Below are 25,360 nucleotides of genomic sequence, written 5' to 3' on the forward strand. Positions count from 1 at the left end.
TTTCATAAGGTCTTGTCTACTCGACTCAAAACCTGTGGTATGAAAAATGAATTCAATTTCAGTGTATAAAAACCACGTCCACTAAATTGTGTGTTTTAAACATCGCCGGATGCTTTTAAAACTGGGCTTTGAATGTATTAGTTAACTGCATTGATTGTGTGTGGCTGCTCAGATCACTGAGGACCACACACACCTCCTCTCTTTCATTATGATGTTGGGAGCGGCTCTGACAGCAGACTACACTCTTCCCTTCCTGCGTCTGCCTTTCTGCCTCGAGTGTTTGGCTTTGGCGGCGCCTTGGCCTTGGAGCCGCTCGGAGGATTCAGGGGCTGAAGGCTCAGCCTTGTTTCTGCTCCGTGGCTTCGCGCTGATCAGCACTGGTGGAGAAAAGAAGAGCTCTGTAGAAACGTGCACCACACTGACAGTTTATTAGTGTCAGACGTTACGTAGAAGGACTCACTTTCCTGGGGAACAAATCTGATGAGATCACTTTTAACTCTGACAGGAGAAGGATCATAACGACACTGTCCCGGTGGAGCACGTCTGAAAAAACAAAACTAAATCAAGCGTTGTTGAGATTGTTGTGTCTCTTTTTCATAGAGGTGTCTCAATAATCCTACTCACCTTGAAGGATCCACCACTTTGTAAACCACTCCGGAGGCAGATGTGGCGCTTGGTATCCGGGTGGACATGAAGTAGAGCTCCCCTGAAACAACGCCGTCAGGTTCCAGTCAGGATCATTTGAGGAACTGGACTACCTGTTTGTTTCACCGGTCACAACGGATGAAGGAGCATGTGCACAGGTGCCTGTAGCTGCTACACGTGGGAATCAGCATCGACCAAAGCCAGTAACTGGCCGACAACGCTTTAGTGGACGCTGCTGTGATGGAACTGTTTTACTGACACTCACTGAGCACTGATAGTGTCAGTGTCTGTGCCTGATGTCCTACAACCGTGAAAAAGACTGAACAATTGCCGTCAGTCAGGTGCTGCCCCCATGTGTTTCATGCTTCACATACAAAGTGGGTGATAACCTGAAGTGGGCTTGAAGTGTGAAAGAATAAAAGTTATAGGATTCCATTAGCTTCTACTCTACATATAATTTCCACTTTAGTAAATATTCTATAATAGAAATAGTGTTTTAATTAACAGCCTGGACCTGGGACCATTAACGTAAAAGGGGAGTAGTGAAACATCTCTAACTTCTATTTATATTTATGCATAAACTCTACAGGCTCTAGGTTTAGGAATCAATTACCAGCTTCATCTTCAGCGAAGGAGATAATGTACTGATGGTAGTTATTGATGAGTCCAGGGAAAGCGCACGTCTGACCCATCCCCATGCAGATCTCACTGTACCTCCATTGTCCCGTGTTCACGTCCTCCTGCAAACTCATCAAACGCCTGGAAATTCAGGAGGTGTGAGAAAAAAAACCTACATGAGGCCTTGGAGGAGACTGTCAAAGAATCAGAGAAAAATTCTGACTCTCTCTATACTATGATGTTTTAAATCACTTACTATACTATGTTTTTAATCACGCACATACTTTTACATACTATGAAACTTTTTTTCCCCACATAGTATATCTCGAAATACTGGGAAATACTGTGGTGTGTTTTAAACCACTAATTTTACTGTTTTTCATCACATACTATACTATGACTTCTTTATTTACTGTATACAGTACTGCCATTTCTACATCAAATCATCTTCTCTTAGGTTTTAATAGGTTGAATGAGCCACTCACCCACTCATGAAGTCTCCAAAAATGTACATGCCATTGAGGTTGGGATGTTCACAGCCTCGGTACATGTAGCCGCCCGTCACAGACTTGCCCATCTTGTGGGAGTATGAATAAATAGGGAGGACATCATCTGTGGGAAAACCTGACAGTGACTTATTATGTAAGTGGTGTTCTGGGTTGTAGCCTGACTTACAGTTGCATCAAACTAATTCATTACAGTAAAGGGCAGTAAAGACAGTGACGAAAAAGCAAAAGTGGTGCAAAAGTGTTGACAATGTGACGTTATGCAATAATGATCTACATGTGTCAATATGCAGGTCCATTAAATAGTTTGCTTAATGCCACCAACCCAATGAGCTGTTGTTGCACAGACTCTTATCGTAGCAGGCGAAGCCCTCTCTGGCTCTCCAGCCGTAGTTTCCACCTTTCTCTATTATGTCGATCTCTTCAAACTTGTTTTGGCCCACGTCCCCGCAGAAGATGCGACCTTTCCCCTCCTTGGTTTGAGGGTGGCCCCGATCCACGGAGCACCTCCACATGTTGCGGACGCCATAGGCGTAGACCTCAGGCCGGGCTCCTGGCTGCTGTGTGAAAGGGTTGTCTGCAGGGATTCTGTACACGGGGCCTTTTTCATTGTCGTCCACATCGATACGCAGAACTTTGCCCAACAGGGCTGACCTGAAGGGCAGCATGGACACAATATGCAGTGAGTCACAGGCCACCCATGTTGATATTTCAGTGGCTTCCTTACTTGTTCTGGGAATTGCCATATTTGCCAAATGGATCTCCTGACATTCCGCCATCACCTGTGAAAATGTACAAGTAACCATCGTCTGCAAATAGCAGTTGGCCTCCGTTGTGGTTGGATGCAGGCTCGTCAATTTCCAGAATGACGCTGCAAGGACAAAGACCACACATGGACCAGGCGCGTGCAGTGATGGTGGAGCTGGTCTTCTACAACCACACCTACCGCTCAGTGGAGTGATCCACCACATTCATGTCACTGGCCGACACGTGGAACTCACTGATCCTGATCCGCTCGTCCACACCCACCGCCACTGAGTAGTACACATACAGCTTCCTGTTGTACTTGTGCTTGGGATGAAAGGTAAGTCCCAGAAAGCCTCTCTCATCCCCTTCCCACGATGATGTCAGCACAGCCTCTGTAATGTTCAGAAACGGCTTCTCCAGTCTGGACCGGTCAGGCAGGTAAGTCCAAACCAAGCCCACCTGCTCAGCCACGAAAAACCGATGGGTGCCGTCGTTTGCGTGGACCATGGCCAGCGGGTTCCGCAGCCCGTTGGCCACTTCCTCCAGACACAACTGGAGACAACCAGTCAGATCAGACTTGACCCGGCCCAAGTCCTGGCTCAGCCTCTGGTTGCTGATGAGGTGTGGGTAGCAGTAGTCCGCATCGCCCAGCTCCAGATATCGGCACACAGCAGCCTGGTCCTCTATGACCTGGACAATGTGTGGGTCATCAGAGAGGACGGAGAGGGTGGACTTGCACTTCTTCCAGAACTGGTGACAGTAGTCGGGACAGAGACCGGGAAGAGTCCGAACCGCGGTGTTTGGGTCCTCAACGTCAAAGAGGTGAGCTGCGTAGGGGGAGCACTCCTGCAAAGGGAAAGGTTCACTCAGCAGGATTCAACCAGTAGGTGGTCAACAGGCCATCAATCATAACTAGTATAATCTGACATGACAGAGTAGGAATAACTGGAAACTACTGCAATACAATAACTGCAATTCATAAATATACAGTGTCCTTATTTCACCATGTTTTTATGTTTTATGTAATTAATGTACAAATATTTTTTTAAACAGACAATGTTTAATGTATAATCTGCTAAATTGTTTGCCATCATTATGACATTTTCCATATCCTTCTAAATAAAAGTGAAATTATTACTTTAGTTTACTTTCATTCTATTTTCTAGATCCAAACAACTCGTGGACTTGGACCTTTGACCCGTTTATTTACCTGGCAGAGCAGCTCCAGAACAAAGCCCGCACAGTCGGAGTATTCATCAGAACCGAGCCTGCCAATGACCCGTTGGTACCTGTTCAGGAGCTCTTGGTCTTTGTCATAGTCGCAGCAGCCAAAGTTCGTGTACATGACACAGAACTGCAACTCCCGCAACGGCTTGAACGGCGGCTTGAAGTCCAGACACTGCGGGTGTGACGTCACGGGTAAGACCCACAACCAGCAGCACAACAGCCCGACCGGACACAGCAGCCGAACCGGGACTCTACCGGACCCGCGCTGCGTCATGGTCCGCGGAGGAGGCAGCTTCACGGACTTTGATTTTATTACGTGTGACGTAATAGAATCTGAGCGTCCTGTCAAACACGTGGAGGGAAACGAACGTGGAGACGCGGGGGAGAGAATCCGTCAACCTTGATCAGAGTTTACATACAGTCAACTTTAAGTCTGTTATTGGTTGAAATTGTTTACAAAGATTTACGAATTGTTTCACATCAATACTTTACTTTGACTTATATTTAAATGCTATTTACTCAAATTTTGCATCTAATTTTGTCTGGTGCCAAATTCCTTCAACTGGTCCTAACGCAGACTTTATATTTAGTTAAAAAGTCTGACTCAGTTAAATCTAAAAGCAGTTATTGAAGGAAACTGACAATGATCCACTGACATAATAAAATGTTAAGATGTAATTATTATTGGCTCCGTCCTCCAGCTTTTTTTATTCTAGGGCAGTGATTCTTAACCTTGTAGCAGACAGCTGTACTCTGCATCGTCATCATGGATGATCAGTCCGACGATCGCAGAGTCATCAGAGAACTTCTGCAGAACACAGCTGTCTGTGTTGTGTCTGAAGTCTTACGTTTAGAGGGTGAAGAGGAACAGGCCAGTACAGTCCCCTGTGGGGCCCCACACTGCAGTTAGACAGTCTTCAGCTCTCACAAACTGAGGCCTGTTTGTGAGGTAGTCCATAATCCACTGTGTCAGATGCAGGTCCACACCAGCCTCCTCCAGTTTGTGTTTAAGAAGCACCGGCTGGATGGTGTTGAAGTGGAGAAATGAAGAAACACTCGTAGCCAATCAGCTACGAGTGAAAACAGTTTCTGGTGAGGTGTTCGTCAATGGAAACAACAAACATCAAAACACGAGGAACAGCAGTGTCAAAACTATTGTGTATTGGCTCTACGATATCGTACAGACTCCAAAGCTATCGTATAAATACGACAATTATTGTATGTCTGTCAACACTGGCACTAATTCTCTGCAGCACAGATTGGCCAAGCAATGTAGGGGGATCATCTGCAGTCAATAAACGCCAAGCGGCGTGTCATCACGAATTGTATGAGTCAGGAGCATGTCCTGTGTCTTGACCTCTGCCAAACCCCTGAGACTGACTCACCGAACCCCTAGGGCTCGATCGAACCCAGGTTAAGAACCACTGATCTAGGGTCATAGTATAATAAGGGAAAACTGGCCTCATCGTTCAGGTGATTCCACCTTAAACAGTATTTCGTCTGTACCTGAAAAAAAAATGTTTTGTTAAATAAATAAACACATTAGAAAAAGGGATCTAGTATATATTAGGACGTTTTAATGAAAATACACATGAAATGAACATTGGCATGTTGAACAAAATATTTCATATATTTCATTATGTCATCTAGTTTTGTGGCTACCAACCTGTTTCAGTGGTTGCTGGACCTTCACTGGGCCAAGAACAAATATTGACATTTTTGTGACAACATTTTTACTAACTATCCAGACATCAAAAACATGTCCTTAAGTTTGTTACTTTTCACCACATGCTTAATGCTGTTGATAAAAAAAATAATATTTCATAAACCATAGTTGAGACTAGTTTAAGACTTGCAGCCGTTCTGTGCTTAAAGTATTGCCTAATGAAATATTGGTAAACAACTAAACGCTAAATATGTGCTGGTCTAAATAAAAGGAGTGTCTGGTAAAACTCATGTGGCACATGACTGACAAATACATGAGGAGCATCAAGGTCAGCTGCTGAGTAAAGGCTGCATAGAATCAATAACATCTCTAATGTAGAGAAGACGACTAAAGGTCGTTTACACTCACAAGCAGAGTTTTATATTCATCCCACTGGGATGTAGCTCAAACATACAACTCTGCTCTGAAGTGTGTCAGTGCATAAGAAAAAGGAGAATATGTGAATCCTTAATGTGAAGAATCATGAAAGCTGGACTCAGCTTCATGAACCTGATGCCTCCTTTGGTTCTAACTGAATGAACATCAAGCACCTTAACACACAAGATGATTTCTAGCAGATACTTTGGCCCCTGAACCCAACACACAGTAATACACGATTCTTCCTCTGGAAGATTATTTGCAATAGATACATTTCAGTGACTGAATAGAAAAATATTTTACCCTTGTTACTTAGTGATAAACTAAAAACTAATGACGGTGATGCAAAAACTAGAAGACAGTGGTTACCCTACATGTAACCAGGCAGGTCTGAGATAGGAGCTCTGATCCACTGCACCTGCCACCACTTTAATTTGACTTTTCTCCTGTAATGTAGACAAAATGCCTGTTCGGTGAAATGTTCATGCCTTTAGAATAAAGTGGAAACTTGAAGTTCCTTTGTTTTTCATTTCACTTTAGAAATAAAGTGTTGCAGTTACAGTTGCTAAAAACTCAGGTCTGCTCATTGAAGATGCTTTGAAGTTTCATCAGATGATTGTCAAATGCAAGAAATTTGATTGTGTTCAGTCCAATAAAGCATAAGAACCTGGGTTGAGCCCATAGCAGCATACACACACAGAAAATTCCAACAGAACGTCTGCACTAGAACATGGGAAGTGTTAAATGTAGAAAGATGAAGAGGCCGCATTAAACTGTGTGAACAATAACAACCCCTGAAGGCATCAAATCTGAAAAACCAGGCATCACCATCTCCATCGTATTTAGCTATGATGCTGATGATCTGAAATATACTGAACCATATTTGAAGTTAAGGTGTAACGGAAACCTTTAGGGTGTTTGAATCAATCTGTTACTCACCTGTTAAAGTGCAGAAATCTCACAAAACACACAACTGATCCAAACCTGTGAAACAGTCCCTAAAAAGTCGCTTTGACCGTAACCTATGGAAACGTTAGACAGTAAACGACGGCTGAGCTGTGAATGGCTCCAGAGAATAAATATTTCAACCAATAAATAGCGAGTGAACAAAGTAAAGCATGATCCCATGCTGCTGCTGCTGCTGGACCGTTGATCACAGTGAGTCAGTAAGTGATATTGCTGCCAGGCAGAACCAGCCTGCTGAGGTGCTACAGTCTGTCACAGTGTGGGGCTGGAGGCTGGAAGCAGTCGCTGGGTGGAGGAAGGAGAAGGACCAGGAGCTGCTACACCTGCTGCTGCTGCACCAGGCGTCTGTAATGTGGCAGCACCTTACCTTCAGGGAGGTAAAGCGCCATTTCCAGAGCCACCAGGATGGTGAACTCAAATGATATCAACTCTTTCCTGCTGATCCTGAACCTCTCCTCTAGCTTCTGCACAGAAACAGAAAAGTCACTAAATGAGAGTGGGCCTAGTAAAACCTTCCTGTTCCTGTTCATACCATCAATCATATAATTAATCATATAATTAATCATGCTGAGATCTTCAAAATACACTAACTTAATGTCACAATCATTGTGACTAATAAAATGAAGGCAATATTTTACAGTTCTAAAAATAGAAACTGCCCTGAAACCCTGCAGGTCGTTTTCCCAAAATCATGAAATGTGCTTTGACAGATGAGGTTTATCTCAGTGATGCTACTTACATCAATGAGGTGTTTGACTTCCTGCTTCTTTAGGTCACTGCTGATCTTGGCGGCCAGTAGAATGCAGGCTGCTGACACCAGCTTCCTGTGAAATGAAACAGTTGGTTCTTACAGAAAAGTAAGAAAGCATTTAAATGCAGCATCAGTGTGTCTGAAACCAATAGAGGACCTAATCCAGCATTAAAATCAGAAGCAAGTGTTATTACTGTCAGTGTTAATTAAAATACACTTTAACCCTACATTCTCAGGTCTGCTGCATTTTCCAGGTTATTATTTACAGATTTAGACTTTTGAAAGACATCAGTTATTTAGCTAAAAGCCATGTTCAGACTCTCCTATCTCAATTTGTAATGTGTATAAGCCTCCCCCACAGGTTTAAAGTATAGCAGTGACCTCACTTCTTTTGTCTAATCTCCCAAACAACGAAAAGTAAAAACCCATCGAGGAACAGTTTAAGGAACTGTAACACACAGACAGTGTTTACAACCTGGCACTCGATAGAGTTCGACAGATTAACAGAAAATACAATAAATTATATTTTAAGAATCGGCTTAGGTAAAATTCAAATTTCTGGGTTTGTCCTGGATGGCACCGGTTTCCAGGAGCCAACGACCTCATTAGGTATAAAACACTTACATAAGCAATGAACTTTTCGGCTCGTACCTGTTCTGTTTATTGAGCCGACCCTGAAGCACCAGCTTCTCGAAGTAGACGAACGCCATGGCAATGGTGACGGGTTGCAGGCCACAGTCCTCCCCCACCACCCCCATCTCTCGCTTCAGACTTCAAAGAGTAGCAAGTCACAAAGTCAGAGAAGCTCATAGGACGCAGATGTGAACAGCTGTTCAGTTCACATGCTCACCTGCGGATTTTGCTCAGGGTGAGTTTTATGTGCGGATACTTGTCTTTGAACGTCTCGTTCATGTCCTTTTTCAGATCAGAAGGCTTGACGTACTCAATGACCGTTGTCTGGGGGACAGAAGATGTCAGGAGGGAGAAAAGAAAAGAGGGCGTCATTTAACATCCAACAACAGTGAATGCACCAAAAATCTCCCGCTTGTTTTTATAGTGATCAGAAATCTCCAGCTAGTTAGTTGTATAGTTGTGATGTTCATGCAGGGGTCATAGCAATGTCCCACCAGCAGGTGGCGTGAGATCACGGGCAGACGTGTTAGTACTAAAACCATGGCACCTCTCGCTGACCTGACAACCACAACAGCAGCTTCCATGACCAGAGTCAAGCTCATCACGTTGACATCCAGTGTAGTTCATCATCAAATAAAGGTCATACAGAAATCACCATTTCAGCATTGCCTTTACTTCACTAAACCTCCAATATTCATTTCTTTCTCGTCTTTATTGGTCTTCACATTCCTTTGTTTTTCCATGTTCTCCATTTTTAAAACCGTGTTTAATTCCAATTCAATCTGATGAATTTGATGCAAATGTACAAATTTGATAGAAGAAATATTATCATCATATTTACATTTTTATCTAAAGAAAATAGTGAAGCTGTGTCTCAAAGATGGAATTTGTGTGTGTCTATTATCAGTGTTTTACAGTCCATGTCTGAGATCAAAGATGAGCGAGCGTTCATCACACTGTAACAGGACGACCAGTGATTAGCAGCTCACCTCAGCGCCTTTGATTTGAATTCATCCCAGTGGAGGATCAAGCTACTGTACGCTGCTACCTACAGGGTGATTATGATGTGTGTGTGCATTAATGATCCTCTAAGCTCCATAAACCTGGATTCTTCTGTCCTCTTTATTTCAACTCTCCTTGAAACAGTTTTTTGAAACCCTGTTTGTTCCGCACCTCAACAGAAACTAGTTAGTGAAACAGGATTCGGAACTGAAACCAAGTCAGACACAATCATTTTACTGCAGCTGTTAAATATATTTTATATATATTTGGTACTGATGTTATACTTTATGAAGGGTTTTATTCTCACCATGTAGGAAGCAAAAATGAGCACCCGCTTGTGTTTCCCACACGGCCACTGGGGGTCACTGAGCAGATTAGGGTCATAGTCTGTCACATCGTCCACACCTACAAACACAGACACATTTTAGACACAGTCCACCTGCGAAACTCTATAGTCTATAGTCTATATATAAACTGCAAAGATGACAGTGACTTGTCACCAACTCCCTCCCACATGTCAGCACCCGAGATAAAACTGGTGACTCTAAAAGAACTCTAGGTGAAAATGTGACAACCGGCGTATTTATTGTGTTTACTCATAATTCTGTTAACCAATTTTTAATTAGGTCAGTTTGTCATTTTGGCTTTTCCCCAGCAGAGAAAAACATTTGACTCATTCTAGATCTACATAAAACTCAACAATCTTCTATTTATGATTATAAATAACTTCTCTTATAATTGATAATCGTTTAACAGATTAAAAAGAATGAGAACAAATCTAATGTAACTGCTACAGAATTCAAACATTTAGCTGTATTAACTTTGTGTCATGTGAGGATTGTTGTTTGATCCTGAACTGAATTCTGACACAGGGGGCTTGGTATCAGTGTGACCGCAGGGAGACAACGTCTAAAGCTACAGAGGAAGAATGTAAAGAGAAAACAAACACAGGAGGGAGGGATGAGGTTGTTTGTTGCAGCTGTACTCTCCATGACCCCACACACCCACAAAGACAGAGCCCTGTATTAGCCTCTAACCCCTGCTCTCATCCAGAAGGTTGTTTTTTTTTTTTTGTGTGTGTGTGTGTGTGTGTGTGTGTGTGTGTGTGTGTGTGTGTGTGTGTAACACATTTTTCTTCATGTCTGTTCTTGCTCAGTTCCTTATATTTACACCTACATTAGTTACTTAGAGTGTCCACGAACCTGGATTATTCTGCCTTTGTCCTCTTTACTCTCCCTGTTCCTTCCCAACTTTAAATCTGCTTCTTGGAACAGTCACACTCTTTTCAGTTACAACCCTGACTCTCCGTGTTGTAACTGCTGTGGCCATGTCTTACCCAGGTCCAGTCCCACAGCGCTGTTCAGCCTGTTGCCTGGATAACTCCTGCCCGGCATATTATGTGCGCTCCTGGACACGGGGATCTGCAGCGTCAGGTCGCTGGTTGACGACGGCTTCTGTCTCACCAGAGCATTGGTGGGATACAGGAACTGGGCGTAGGACACAGACTACGAGAAAATAGACAATGAGCAAAACATCTACATGTACAGCGTGTGTGAAATCGGTTTTCTGCCACATACTCTGCCATAGGTGTCCAGGTGGAAACCCTCAAGTCCTGGGAGCATCTCCAGGGTGGTGGAGATGTTTCCTGATGAGTGTCTCCTTCTGGGGTGGTTTAATGTAGGGTCACTGCAGACAGAGACAGACAGACAGCTCAGGAAAAGGCTTGTGCCCACCCTGCAGTACGCCTGAAAAAGTGTAATCAAAAACAGTTCAAATGCTTCCTAAAACCAAGGCTGATCTCAGGCCTCTCTAGACACAGAGAGGTGTAACAGAGTGAATACTGCTTTTTATGACAGAGAATGAGAAGCTTCATCGTTTCAGGAAAAAGGTCCTGGTTTGCATTGGACAGTCAAACTATTGTCGGTGCAGCCTATGTTTCCAGTGCAGCCTCTGCTTCATTTTTTTCAGAAACATAATCCTTATTTTTTTCACATCTTTCATAATTTTCCTCACAGCAGGAACAATTTAATACTTTGGAGACTATAGGCCTTTGCTCTCTGAGACAGAGATTAAGAGGAGTTACAAACAGACATGTCTATGACAGAACCAGGACGGAAGTCTTTATCCCCTGACAGCTCTGTGAGCTGCTTACAGCATTTTTCCACCTGTTCCTTTATTACAAAATTCAGTACTGTCTTCTGATCAGTTAGCTCTGTCCGCTCCACACCTGGATCCCAGCATCAATGCATTAGTCACCTTCAGTTTCCCTGATCAGCTGTCGATCTTAAGGTTCAGTTCTTCTTCTCTGTTGTTGAGAACCATGTACACTAACTGTGACTATGAGGTAAAGGTCACAACCACTGAAAATGCTACTTCAGTAGTTTTACATCACAGATAAAAGTAGAGAGCTCATTTCCTCTGGTGGAGAAGAATGACCACAAACACTATGCATGACTGTGCACTTGATGGTGTGTGTGTTTGTGTGTGTGCATGCGCACAACATAAACCAAATTAAAAGTCTTTATTAACCTTGATTTCAGACATTTTCCTGGTCATAATAGCGTGACATGATGACATTTGTGTGTGTGTGTGTGTGAACGTGATGCTGAATTGGATTAACATACATTTACGTAACTGTTATTCTCCATCCCTTTTAGCATCCATTTGTTTGTTTGTATTCTTCCAGTCACTAACGAGTCAGTTGCACACGAGGATGACATCTGACTCCTGAGTCTATTCTCTTTTTGTTCTTGTCTCGTCTCTACACCTAATTTCCTATTCTACTTAAATCCCTCCTCTACATCCCACTTCAAATCCCCCTTTTTAATCTTGTGTGTGTTGTTTACCTCAGGTAGAAGCTCTCTCCATATGGCAGGACGGAGAAGGCAGCACACAGAGACCTCTTAGCACAGATGAGCACGATCCTAAAACAGACAAACTCAGTTTAATGGCTGATGAGACTCCAGCTGAGCTATTTTTATTTACCAGCTATAATTGTTATAGCTGGTATTGACCAGCGTCTGACATCCACAATGAAGATACTGACTTCTAATCATCAGCTGAAGCCAATTCAAAGTTATAACTATTAGAATTTTCAAGATTGGAAACAAGCAGCATTCATTCATATTACATTCATTGTAATTCATTCAATATTACATTTGCCAAGTCAGCTAAAAACCACAATGTGTGAAATGATCATTAAAATGATCCTTGTATAAAACAAGTTTACTGTCAGGTTCATGCCTAGCAGCACATCCCAGGCCTACAGCTTTACCATATTTACAATAGGTGGAAATAAACCTGAGCTCCAGAAGCGACAGAACAAAAATCACGTCAAATGAATAAGTGTAACCTTTTTAAAATGGATACATCCCAGAGCATTGACTGTGCACCTTAAACAGACGGAGCACTGAACAATCCGTGACAGCTGTGGAGGGGCAGCATCGCTCAGGGGAAAATGTTTACCATCATTATCTTTAACTCCACAGAGACTAGAAAATGAATCAGTGTCTAAAAACATACACTTATGTCCAAATTAATCAGCTTTGTTATTAGTCTCTCTGTATAAACACTGGTCCTACACACGGTCTGAAGAAATATCACTGCGCTTGTGTTTCCCTGCCAACGGTGACACAGATCCACGTGTGGCTGCTGCTCCAATCTACCTTATTCACATCAGCAGAAGCAAAAACTGATCTTAACCAGACTATAGAATTCACACAGAACAGGAAAATTTACATAACCTGGATTATCTGGAAACCTCAGCAAATTAAACTACGATTTATAGGAGCAACAACCAATCTTGGTCCCTCTGTAATAAACTCTTTAGTGTTTGATTGATTCAGGACTTTGACAGGTTAGGAAGCTTGATTGAGGTGTTGATAGGTTCATATTACCCTGAATGGTTTTTGTCATGATAAGGACCATTGTGTATTTATATTTGTGCTACTGTAGCTTAAACATAATCTTATAAATAGAAGAAATGATTGCTAATGATTGTTGGTTCTGAACATTAAACCTGACACTCAGATTTCTGTATCTATGAGATACATCTGAAAAGAAGCATGGCCTCATGACAGGAGCTAAGAATAGAAAGCGCTACTTCTCCCTTCAGACAAGTGTTTATAACTTTGAACCTTTCAACTTTTTATCAATCTAAAACCAAAAAAGTTGAGGGGTCATATTGTGGATATTAACTCAAATGCATGTCTACATCAAGAACATCTGTTCTATGTCAAATGTTAACTTCTGCTAAAGAAATCCCATGGGCCCAGTGCTGCTCGTTACAGTAGGTTACACTGTAGCAAGTCAGTGGTTGGTTTCTTTGTAATGCTGTGTGTTTGTTCCACACAGAGAAGCTACAGTAAAGGTTAACTTTCTATCTAACTTAAGGGATTCATCATCATCTGATGACATTTAAAGCCAATACCTGTAGTTTCATTGTGAACCAAACACATCACCATACAACAAATGGTGTCCGCCTGTCCATAGGGCCCTGCTCCAGGATGGAATCAGACTTAATGCTGTTGTGCTACTCACATAGAGCTTGGACCTTATAAAAGGAAGGTCAGGGACCAGGAAGTAAAGGCTTTACAACAGATTAGCTGGAAACATGACTCTGTTGATGATTCTGTCTTCACAAAATGTCCAATTGTCATTTCATTTCCCAAAATTACAGACATTCACCCAGAAGAATCAAGGACAAACATTCTAATAGTTTGAGGGAAATTTAGATATTCTGATTTCCTTGGATAAGCGTTCTGTTGAGAAATGCTGAGCCACAGAAAATAGCAACAAGGGTGCACAAGACATGAATCATCGCTGAAGTCATTTCTTTCCTGTGAGCTTCTACTTCTACAACAACAATTTATCTTGAGACCATAGAAGACAGTGTCAACATAATGCCAATAATGACAATAGACACAAAGCTGCTGCAGCTGAGGTTATCTCATGACTCCCTCAGGTATATGAGGATTGTGTCCTGGCTGCACAGGCTGTGTTAAGGAGAGAACATCCTGAAAGAACTGAACTTGTCATCTATAAAGGAAACTTCATTGACTTGGTTAGAGACTATGATCATAATGGCAAACAAGTGACATTAAAATCAAAGAAAAAGGAAAACAGATCAACACAGTAAAGGTGGTCCTTGTTACTACAGCTGTCACATAGTTCTTGCTAAACATCTATATTCTCATGTCTGTTGTTCTGTGTGTGTGTGTGTGTGTGTGTGTGTGTGTGTGTGTGTGTGTGTGTGTGTGTGTGTGTGTGTGTGTGTGTGTGTGTGTGTGTGTGTGTGTGTGTGCGCGCGTGTGTGTGTGTGTGCGTGTGTGTGTGTCTCACCTGCTGCCTCTCGTGTCATACTGCTTCATGTTTTTAATGAAGTGGATCTTCTTGGTGTGTCGAGGTCTGGGAGAACCACCAGAGAGATTTCGACTCCTAAAGATGAAAGAATTATTATTTATCCTATTTGATCATCATAAAAAGATCAATTACTGTATAACTAACATCACCAATGATTTCTTTATTACTGCTTGTGAGAGCATGTTATCAGACATGCCTCAGTGACAGCAGCCTACTGATTAATATACAGAAACCACAAAGCATCTTACTTGGAGGCAGTTAAAACATTTAGTCTTTCATAAGCGTAAACAAATGCTGGAATTTGCAAGTTGGTGTGTGTGTGTGTGTGTGTGTGTGTGTGTGTGTGTGTGTGTGTGTGTGTGTGTGTGTGTGTGTGTGTGTGTGTGTGTGTGGGTGGGTGTGTGTGTGTGGGTGTGTGGGTGTGTCCCTCTGCTGAAGGTCAGGTTTCAAGCCTGGCCGTGTCACTTCCTGAACCAACCTCATGGATTAAAACAACAGACCTCCACATAAAGTAGGCCAAGGAGCTCAGCTCACTGACATCACTGTGGTTACATAATGTTACTGACATCAGCATTAGTCTCCTTCTCACTCACTCACACATAGTTTGCACAAACAATAATTCCACATTATGAGCACAGAGACATGGATAATCTCACACCTGACAATTGCACAAACAGCAGATTTTAATAATAACATACATACTGGTTGTTATTTGGTAATATACATAGGTAGAAATAAAACAATAACCTAAGATAAAATAAGCATTTAATGGCCATTTAAATGTATTCTGTAGATAGAAAGTAGCTATTGTCCTAATAATTATTTCATTCATTTTGTACCTGGACAGAACAGTGAGTGTGTGCTAGCTTCAGGAGTTTTAGCAGAATCCAGAATTATTCTTCTCTTGTTCCTGGAGGTTCTAGTGAACTCAGACACCAGGGGTGTCTTGCATCACTACCATCCTCCTGTTCTATATTCAGTTTTTAGAACTTTTATCAGATTTAGTTCTTTATCAGATTACATCCCATCGGACACTGTCTGCTGGTCCCAACCAACTGAGAGTCTCTTCTACATTGAGGGTAGTGAAGCCAGTAGTGATCTGGCTCCGCTGACCTCGTTTCACACTCTAGTGTCCCACACAGTCCACATATACAACACATATTCAAAGGGGGGTTAGTTGTCCCCCCTGTGATTCCTGGGGGGTTGGACAACATGTACATGACATTCAGCAGCTGGAGAACGGGAGGAAAAGTCTCACATTGATGAACATGGTGAAATAAGACAGAGTCACTGTTTACCTTCATTCTGTGGCACAGCAGCATCTTTGTGGTTTACATTGTGGAGCTGCCTCGTCCTCTACACACACATGCACGCACACACACAAACACACCCATGCAGCATCTGTTCCTGTTTTTTTTATGGTTGACCGGATTTACTCTGCAGCACATGGAGTTTAAATCACTATTATTACTGATGGTCGACTAAGTACTAAGTGACACACACGCATGCGCGCGTCTGTCACTCGTTACTGCTGTGAACATTGTGAGGCTGATGTATGAGCTTAGTGTTTCCCTTGTTGTTGTTGAGGTTCCAATAACTGGACATGTTGAGGCACATGTACAAGCTCTAACAGGTTTTACTGCTCTACTGCCGACTGGTTTGCTAAATCTACTGAGAGACAAGTTTTTAAAAAAAGCACCACAGTAAGTGTTTACTTGAATAAATGTGGAAGGACAGTTTTAGTAAACCAATGCATTCTTCATTCTACATGACTGAAAACAGTAAAGGCTGAATAAGACATAAAGGTCTTGTTGGAAACTGAACATCTATTTAAATGTCGTATGCGCCGGATCTATAAATAAAGATGAACAAATGTTTTGTTTTCAACCTTCCTGTTAAGATGTCGTCAGTCAGCTTCTCTGATGCCTTTTTTTTAGCTAAAAAAGCTAAGATGACATGTCTGATGATTCCATCTGTGGTATTTATTGCAGAATGAGTTAAACGTCAGCATGAAGACATCTCTGATGGCTCTGTTATGACCCAAAGTGGAAACAATGGGTATCAGATGCTGGGAGTTAGTAAGAGCAGCACTGTACAGTTCCAGTTGTTTCTATTTTATCTTATTTGGCAACCATTAGAACATTGTACTGATCAGGGTGACCGCTAACCAGACTTGAGCGGTTAGATTTCAGTGTTGATGTTTGATTTACCAGAAAATGAGCTGGAATCCCCATGAGTCACGTGACCCCTCACTACAGGGACTCTTCTATCATTAGAATTGTGGTCTACTGAAAACCATGAGTAATATGAAGGAAGCTTCTCCGCATTTCACATCCATGGGAACCTTCATTCTGCAGCATTCCTGGATGTTGAGGAATGTTTCTATTATATGGGAATGGAAAGAGTCCACTGGCCAATGACCCTAATGATGCTTAACCCTAACAAAAACAAGTTCAATACATAGCCATCAGAACAGAAACAAACAGTAATAAAAATAATGATCTAATGTAATTACTAGCAAAGCACAGTTTAAACATACACCACATACTGTACCACTAAGTCCAAGTGCATGACCATGTGCATGACCACATCCCGCTGACCTACAGCAGCCATAACAATAGAGCAGACACCAATCACGGCAGCAGGAGCTGCACATCGCGTTTGTACGCAGTGAGAGGGAAATGCTAATGTCATTAATACAATCTGGATAAGAGTAAATCTGTGAACTCCGTCAGTCACAATAGTCTGACCAGTGGCCCATTTCCATGAGAACCAGTCGGTGTCATGCCTCCAGGATGTTGTGAAAAGTTTCCATTCTGTGGGAACGGAAAAATCCCAAATACAGCTTCCCTTGGAGCAGAGTAAAGAAGCAATGATGAGAGCATCGATACAGGCTCACAGATAACAGTGAGAGTGGGATACGCTGTGCATTCAACCATTACAACCTGGGAGTGCTCATGTCCTTATTGTAAAGACGAAGCCAAATCAGTTTTTAGACTTGGTGAGATTCTGCACATTTTAGCTCTATACTATTAAAAGGTCAGGACAAACACAACAACAAAAAGCATCATCAGTGCCTGAATACTTTAATTAATATACTGTAGGAAAGATCATCTTTATCAGACTGCTGAATAAGACAGTAGGTTTAATGACTTGCAGTGATGATTGGACACCGCCAGATCTTTAGTGGGGTTTCTTTATTTATTCTTTATTTATATTAAATTGGACTTTATGGTGAGTATGATGTGGACTGTGCAGAACTGCAATGCCCTAAACGTCACAAAGGAAACCCTCACTGCACAAACTGGGGCGTTTTCAGCTTTGTTGACTGGTGTGGACAGAAGCACCTCCAACAGAACATCAACAAAACTAAGGAGTTGGTGATAGACTTTAGGAAATCTGGGAGCTCCTCTCACTACTAAAAAGGAAGAGGTGGAGGTGGTGATCAAATACAAATACCTGGGAGTGGACGATAAACTGGACTGGAAAAAGAACTTCTTAGCTGTGAACAAGAAGGCTCAGAGCAGGATGTACTTCCTGAGGAGGCTCAGGTCCTTTAACATCTGCAGCTCCATGCTGAGGATGTTCTATGAGTCTGTGGTGGCTAGTGTAGTGTTCTACGCTGTGGTCTGTGAGGCAGCAGCATGAATGTAGCAGACAGTAACAGACTGGACAAAGTGATCAGGAGGGCTGGTTCTGTTCTAGGGGTGGACCTGGACCCCCTACATGCTGTAGCTGAGAGGAGGATGCTGGTCCAACTCCTCTCTATCCTAGACAACACCTCCACCCCCTACACAGTGTGCTGGCTGGACATAGGAGCAGTATTAAGTGCTCCACAGAACGTCATCGGAGATCCTTCCTACCGGTGCCATCAGCCTGTACAGCTCCTCTTTTGGAAGGGTCCACCTTCATCTGTGCAATAAAATTTTAGCAAGTAAATTTGATGCGAATGTGTGTGTATGTGCATATTAATCTTCCCTACTTCCTTGTGTGTACCTCTACCTGTGACAGCAATCAAAGTGGTCCCAAACTGGGATTCATTTTTAGGTTTTTTAGATCTTGAATCACTGTTCCTAACCCAGAACCAGCTAGAGGCCGGTTTCCTCTGGGACGATCAAATATCAGAGTCTCTCAGGGATTTAAAAACATGCTAATAATAGCTGTTGTTGTTTTAAACTTGTGGAAAAACACTGTCATGATACAGCAGCAGGCTTAAAATAGAACCAAAGTCATATTGTGCCTTTTGATTCTGTACTGATTTTATTATTCAGTCTATTTTCTGTTTTCCTATTCCTTTTTCTGTCCCCCTTCTTGTGCCTCGTCCTCTTCTCGACTTGGAGATGGAGACAAGCTTTCTAATGGTGAGTCACAGAGATAATTCTAAATATCCCCATGTCTAACTGGAGCACTGCTTATTTTGAATCTGTACTAGTAACTGTTTTCTGTTAATGATTTTATTCTCAGATGTTTTTGCTGTGTAGCAAATTAATGTACATCTGCGTGACTGTAGACTCTGCAGTGAAAATGACAGCAATCATGTTTGGGCACTTACTAGTGTCAGCTAGGCCAAACATTTATACTGTAGGTGTAGTTGCAGAATAAGGCAAATACACAGTCAGATAGAGCGTTAATTCATAGGGTTAGGCATGATATGTTTATAATATGCAAAGACGGTTCAGTTCAACATAAATAATTTCTGTTTTATAAATATATGTGCCTCTTCATGTATTGATTTTTTGACGAAGCCTGTGGTCCACTGAGAGCACATTTCCAAGGTCAAACCAGTCGTTGCTACAGTTTAAGTGCACAATTGATATGATATTTACGGTAAGAGTGTTGTCTCATTTGCATACTAATAAGCAACACCCCGGTGCAAATACCCCGTACCAAATCCTGGCCACTGACCATAGATTAAACAATCTGTTCACACCTCTGCTGAAGGACACTCGACATAGATTAAACTACTTGGACCCCTATACACACACACACATGCAGGATTATGCACCTCGGCTTCTATGTGTCTTACATCACCAGACTGACAGACTCCTCCTTCTGCCTGATCCAAAAACCTCATCCTTCCTGTATAATCCTTACTGTCGCCCCATCCTCGTCTTTCCCCAGAAAGAGGCCTCAACACTTTGAATAGGAAGTGACAATCTACAGTAGCTGCATTAACACAACATCACATTTAGGTAGTAGTATGTAGTAGTATTTCATACAATCAATAAATAATGAAGACGTCTAACAGTGAAGGTGAAACAATACCCTGATCTGGAGGAAGAAGGTAGAAATTAAATGAGTATTTTGTGTGTCAAAGGTGTGAAAATACACACACTGAAATAATGTGTCTATCTCCTGTTTGTGTGTTAGTTCAAAGGGTGCGTCTAACTGTGAGCTGTGGCCACGAGCTGTGCCCACAAATCCACTCTCAGCTTTAACTTACATTCAGTTTGTGTGTTCATGTGTGAGCAAAAACAATAAACAACATGTATCCATTAGTACATGTCTGTTTACTGACCCGAGCCAAAGGAAACAGACAGGTGACCTCTGTCCTCTGATCACTATACCTACTACATCCATTATCTAAACCACCTGTTGTCATATGGCTTCTGTCTGCCTGGTTTCCTACAGACATGCATGGACAGTATTAGGTGGCCTCTATGCCCCATGTCTTCACCTGGTTTAGTGTAGTACTGTGGTGTTTTCCCCTGGAACAAATGACCTTCACATCAGACACGATGTGTCTGTCTCTGAAGTCAACGTGTGGAGATGACTAGTGACTCTAGTGACTCTAGAGTGAATGGGTTCCTAGAAGTAGTAGTATGTCGGTGGCTTACTATGCTTGTAGACAGGAGGACAGCTATTGTAAGATCCTGTTAACTCTGAGGGGAAACGTTTAGCGGAAACAAACTGAGCCAAGTGCATCACGGTGAATTCAATGTGTCACCGAGGACAAAGGGCTCGACAGCGACAGCCACGCAGAGAGGACAACATGAAGGGAAGGAAGGAAGTTATTACATAAGACTACAGGACAGTAGTGTAATGTTTTCTTGTAATGTTTCAAATTTGTAATTACTACACATAAAGATAAAATTAATTAACTTTCTTCTGTCATTTCATGTAGCATCAAATCACAACACACTGTGGGGAGGTAACAACTACAGCAGCCAAGTGCTAAACTGCTGCTATAGTGTCACTAGATACGTGGCTTCACTTAGTGGACTACAGAAGTGCTCGGCTGGTGGATGAGCCTTATTAATAGTAACATCATTAGTTCAGTAAGTGTTTAGGTGACGGAGGCCGTATTTAAAAGACGAGGCTCAGCATCTGTGTGAAGCTCATGTTGTGAGTCATCCTTTACAACATGAACCAATATGTCACCAAAGTTGTGTAGAGTTGCTAACACTCTGTTTCATTAGGTTCTGACATTTTATGAATGGACGATGAGCCTGGCACCAGCTTTAACCTCTAGTTAAACCAATCCTATTAATGTGCATTTAGTAACACTTCAGTAACATTGTGAGGGTCATGAAACACGTTTGACTGATGAGCTGTTATCTGCTGCTAACTTACCAGCCTGTTGTTACATGTAAATAGGTTAAGCAGTGTTTAGCACTGCAGGCTGACAGGCTGTGGGCTCGATATGGCGCCAGCAGGGTGATAAAGCAGATCCATCCAGTAGCTCACACTGGCACAACATTTGTGGATGCTCCAGACACTCGCTGTCACTCACTTACAAAACTGTGTTCACACATTTTAATAAACTCACTTGTTATTCTATTTTTGCTGCATTATGCTGTTCCCTTGCAGTCTATCAATCTCCATCTGACGAGCGGCTTCGGACGTTATCACGCCATTCAATGGTCATTATCAGTGGTTATCAGCCCATACGTATGGGCCGGTAGGTGCCCATCTACCTGCTGGCAGCGGTGAATAGGTGCGGTAGATCGTTGTCAATGATCCGTAAGGTTGATCACGGCTCGGATGATTTAACCAGCAGAGTCAGTAGGGGCGCTGTTGAGCGGTTGTTGTTCCGACGGGAGGATCGAAGTTTTTGATTTTGATTTATTAGCGAGCATAACTTAGCAAGTAGCTAGCGGTATTGTGTTAGCTAACTGTAACCTGAACCCCCCACCCGTTATCCAGCCCTAACCCTAACCACAATAACCTCTAAAGCTGCTTAACATAGCAACTTAGCTAGCTGTTAGCTGTTCGCGAGGAGGCAGAGCAGGCACCTACTGGCCCATTCGAATGCGCTGATAAGTTCTGATCAGCCCATTCGTAATGGCTGATAACATCCGAAGCGGGTGATCTGACTGCCTCAATGTCTTCATCTCTGCACAGAAAATGTAAACTTCCAATTAAAGATTCATTGTATTTTATTCATTTCATGGTTTCATCACGTCTTCACTGTGCCACAGATAAAAGCCGGTTCATGTTGTCTGTTAGTGGTTCTTAACCGTCCCTGGGTTCACTTCCTCTCTACGAAGCCACTGGTTTCTCCAGCTGGTTACTATGTTTTGGTTTTGCAAATGCAAAATGATCTGCAAGTTATGAAACTTGTCTATCATTATCATTGCTTTAAAATCATAGAAGAAAATATAGAAGTCTAAATGATAAACTCCAAGTAAGCCTGACTATAAACTGTCTAAATAGGTACAGTACTGTACAACACACCCAAAGCCTCATACTGTAGGTGTTCATTGTTATTTATCAGGTACATACGCTCACTCACTCTCACAGACACATGTGATGAGACTTGTGTACAGTATCTGGGACCAGTAGAACCAGAGCAGCTGCCAGCAGGACAGAGGGGACGTTTTCAAATGTGTTATGAATATTTTCCATTGACTGCACCATCCTAGAGTCCTAGGTCCAGCACACAGCACTGGTTTGGGTCGCAACATTCCTGACGCAGATGTAGACTGTGTAATGCTCAAGATAGATGTATGTGAGAGATTCTGATAGAAGCAAAGAAGTTGTTCATTAGTGTTTGAGGTCTTTGTACAGACTTTGTGGTTGAAATGAGAATAAGTCAACTAGTTAACCACCAGCAAAGGCATAAAAGGCCAGAACGGTTTCTTAATTGCCATGTAATGAAGAAGAAGAAGATGATGATGTAATTCAGACATCTGGCATTTCTCTACTATTTTCTCTTTCTATCATACAGAAAATGCAGGATAGCAGAGACACAGAAGGAGGCTGAGAAGCAAGCACTTTATCTTCTCGGTGATCGTGTTATGAACATGTGGAAGCAGCTTTTGATAACACTCCTCCGCTTCTCTGCTTCCTTAAAGGACACCTCGCCTGAACATCTGGACTGTGTAACATGACTCAACACATTCTTACCTTCTATATCAGTGATGTATTCATAGTGAGCGGAAAACTCTCCAGAATTTAAATGCGGCACCAAACAACAAACTATATAGACCTACGACCGTAGCGTTGAGTTGCGTCAAGACAACCTGCTCTGACTCAACTTTCTGCTGTTCAACAGGAACAGAAATGCTAATTGTCGGCTGAAAACAAACAAGCCTCTCACCTTTGTCTCGGCTCGGAGGACACCGAGTTGCAGCTCTGCACCGACAGCAGTGTGGAAGACTTCCGCGGTCCCAGCGGCGACGGCAGCAGGCTGGCGTTGGACGGGGACGGCGAGAGGAGGTTAGTGTTCCCCGGGGAAGGGAACGAGCCTCTGCGGCACTCCAGCAGCACCTCCGCGCTCCCCGCGTCGCTAAAGTCCGCGTCCGACGGAAGGACGAGGATTGGCGGCACGCTGAGCAGAGCGGTCCGCGGCGCCGACGAGTTGACGTTCCCACAGCTGACGGACGCGGAGACGCTGGAGCCCGTCCCGTAGCTGCTGTTGTTACTCATTTCTGGACACAACGCAGCCGCTGACGACGCAGCCGCCGCAGCGCCGGAGGGAGCTTCCTCCAAGTCGCTCTCCCGCTGCTGGTGGCTTCCATACTCCGCTGAGTTGCTCTGGACTGGTCGTCCGTCCAGAGAGATGTTACTAAGGAACAAAAGAGCGGCTTGTCTCCGACGGGAGTTCTCTCGGTTCCTCCGGCTGTGCTCCCTGTTAGTATATGTCCTCCTGGCGCTCACAGGGGCCGTTATTGTGGCACCGTGCTGACCGCAGGCAGCAGCCGCCGCCATGGTCTCTGTCCCACTGAGGAAGTCAACTGGAGGAGCAGCTCGAGACCTGCAACTGTCAAATCGCTTTTACCCGGCGCGAGACCACTTCGCGCCTTCTCGCGCTCTCATTGGCCCAGACGCCACGACGTAATGACGTGTAGCAACAAAATATTCGGGGAGGAGTTTGTTCCTGCACGAGCGAACTTACAATCGTAGAAACACATCTACAGAAAAGACACCGTGGAAGGTCAACTTTACTCAACGACACTGAACATTTTCTATTTGTGTTACTTCAGTTTTAGACAATTCATACTATTATTTTCTTTAGCTTAAACAGATAAATCACTACATAAAGTGAAGTATTAGTTTTGCAATACATCATTATTATATTTGCAGGTTTGTGAATCTAACAAAATTGTATGTTATATTTGTTTAAAGATACTGTATATTCACTTTATCATCTGTTACTGAAAAATAAACAAGTGAGCATTGTACCTGCTTATTAAACAAAACTAATAAAAAATACTCTTCTGATAGTTATATTCATGGATATGTTACATACAGTGTACCTTTAACTGTATGTAATAAATAATAATAATAATCACCCAAGTGGACGGCTGAGTACGATGAAGGACGCACCTCACTAATCCCTTTGTTGTCATACATCCCCTACATCTGGAGAGCAACAAATGAATACGACTTACGGCCAAGCTTAGCTGGAACAACAGCTGGACGTAAATCCAAACATGCAATCATTTAATTTAGTCTGACCTAATGGATTTACTTGTTTGCATTATGTAATATAATATTATACTGTTTATTATTGTACGTGTGTGAAGAAAGATCAGCATGACGGTATATTGGAGTATACAAAGTATACAAATGTTGTGCGTGCGTGTGCATCAAAGTGAGAACTAAAAACATATTTTCCTACCAAAGCGAGGACATGTTGACAAAGTAAAGACATTTTGGCCGGTCCTCACTTTTTTATAAGCCTGTGATTTTAGAGCTGAGGTTAGAATTGAGTTTTGGTTGTGATTAGAGCAAAGGTTAGACGTCTGCCTTTAGTTGTGAAGGTTAGGTGTCGGGTAAGGGGCTACGGAAGCATTATGTCAATGGTGAGTCCCCACATATATGTGAAACACGTGCGTGTGTGTGTGTGTGTGTGTGTGTGTGTGTGTTTGTCTGTGTGTGTGTGTGTGTTTGTCTGTGTGTGTGTGTGTGTGTGTGTACAGACTTGATCCTCATCATGGGTAACAGCGTTGTAATCTCTGCAGTCATCCGTGTAGCGACATTTACCATCATATCATTACCATCATCCTGCTGACACACACACACACACACACACACACACACACACACACACACACACACACACACACACACACACACACACACACACACACACACAGATTTGTACCTCTATCATTGTGAGGACTGTCAGTGACATAAGGCATTGCCTTACCCAACCACCGTTTACAGCTGATACATAATTCTAACTCTTACAATCGTAACCCTTAAACAGTCTTTGGAAGTTGTGAGTGGGTCTTCGGTTTCCTATAAACATCTCCTTTTTAAATTCTCAATACAGTGGGACACACAGCTTTTATCTTATAAAACGTCCGATGTTGTGTCTTGATTACAGAGCTGAACATCAGCTCGTAGCTTTTCCTGGTATCATTATCTGTG

General features: G+C 42.7%; 2 protein-coding genes across 3 annotated transcripts; both read right to left on the bottom strand.

Annotated features, from left to right (window-relative positions):
- Positions 1-22: 22 nt before the first annotated feature.
- Positions 23-4,297, bottom strand: hhipl1 (HHIP-like 1). 2 transcript variants are annotated; one of them, XM_041071555.2, is made up of 9 exons: positions 3,727-4,297; positions 2,716-3,362; positions 2,497-2,640; positions 2,095-2,423; positions 1,749-1,887; positions 1,259-1,404; positions 625-706; positions 461-543; positions 23-377 (listed from the first exon to the last, which is right to left on the bottom strand). In XM_041071555.2, the coding sequence occupies exons 1-9, from the start codon at positions 4,015-4,017 to the stop codon at positions 238-240; spliced, it is 2,001 nt and encodes a 666-aa protein (XP_040927489.1). In that variant the 5' UTR covers positions 4,018-4,297; the 3' UTR covers positions 23-237. The 2 variants fall into 2 exon arrangements, with proteins under 2 accessions (XP_040927489.1, XP_029013196.1); XM_029157363.2 differs by having other exon boundaries at positions 1,749-1,875; positions 3,727-4,129.
- A 1,001-nt stretch (positions 4,298-5,298) lies between these two features.
- cables2b (Cdk5 and Abl enzyme substrate 2b) lies at positions 5,299-23,774 on the bottom strand. Its single transcript, XM_029157014.3, has 10 exons — positions 23,082-23,774; positions 14,519-14,614; positions 12,025-12,102; positions 10,756-10,864; positions 10,515-10,683; positions 9,486-9,583; positions 8,394-8,500; positions 8,195-8,314; positions 7,532-7,616; positions 5,299-7,256 (listed from the first exon to the last, which is right to left on the bottom strand). Exons 1-10 carry the CDS (start codon positions 23,690-23,692, stop codon positions 7,110-7,112), a joined length of 1,620 nt encoding a protein of 539 aa, XP_029012847.1. The 5' UTR covers positions 23,693-23,774; the 3' UTR covers positions 5,299-7,109.
- Between the last annotated feature and the right edge of the window lie 1,586 nt (positions 23,775-25,360).

This window comes from Betta splendens, chromosome 7 (genome assembly GCF_900634795.4).
Source record: "Betta splendens chromosome 7, fBetSpl5.4, whole genome shotgun sequence".
Taxonomy (NCBI): Eukaryota; Metazoa; Chordata; class Actinopteri; order Anabantiformes; family Osphronemidae; genus Betta; species Betta splendens.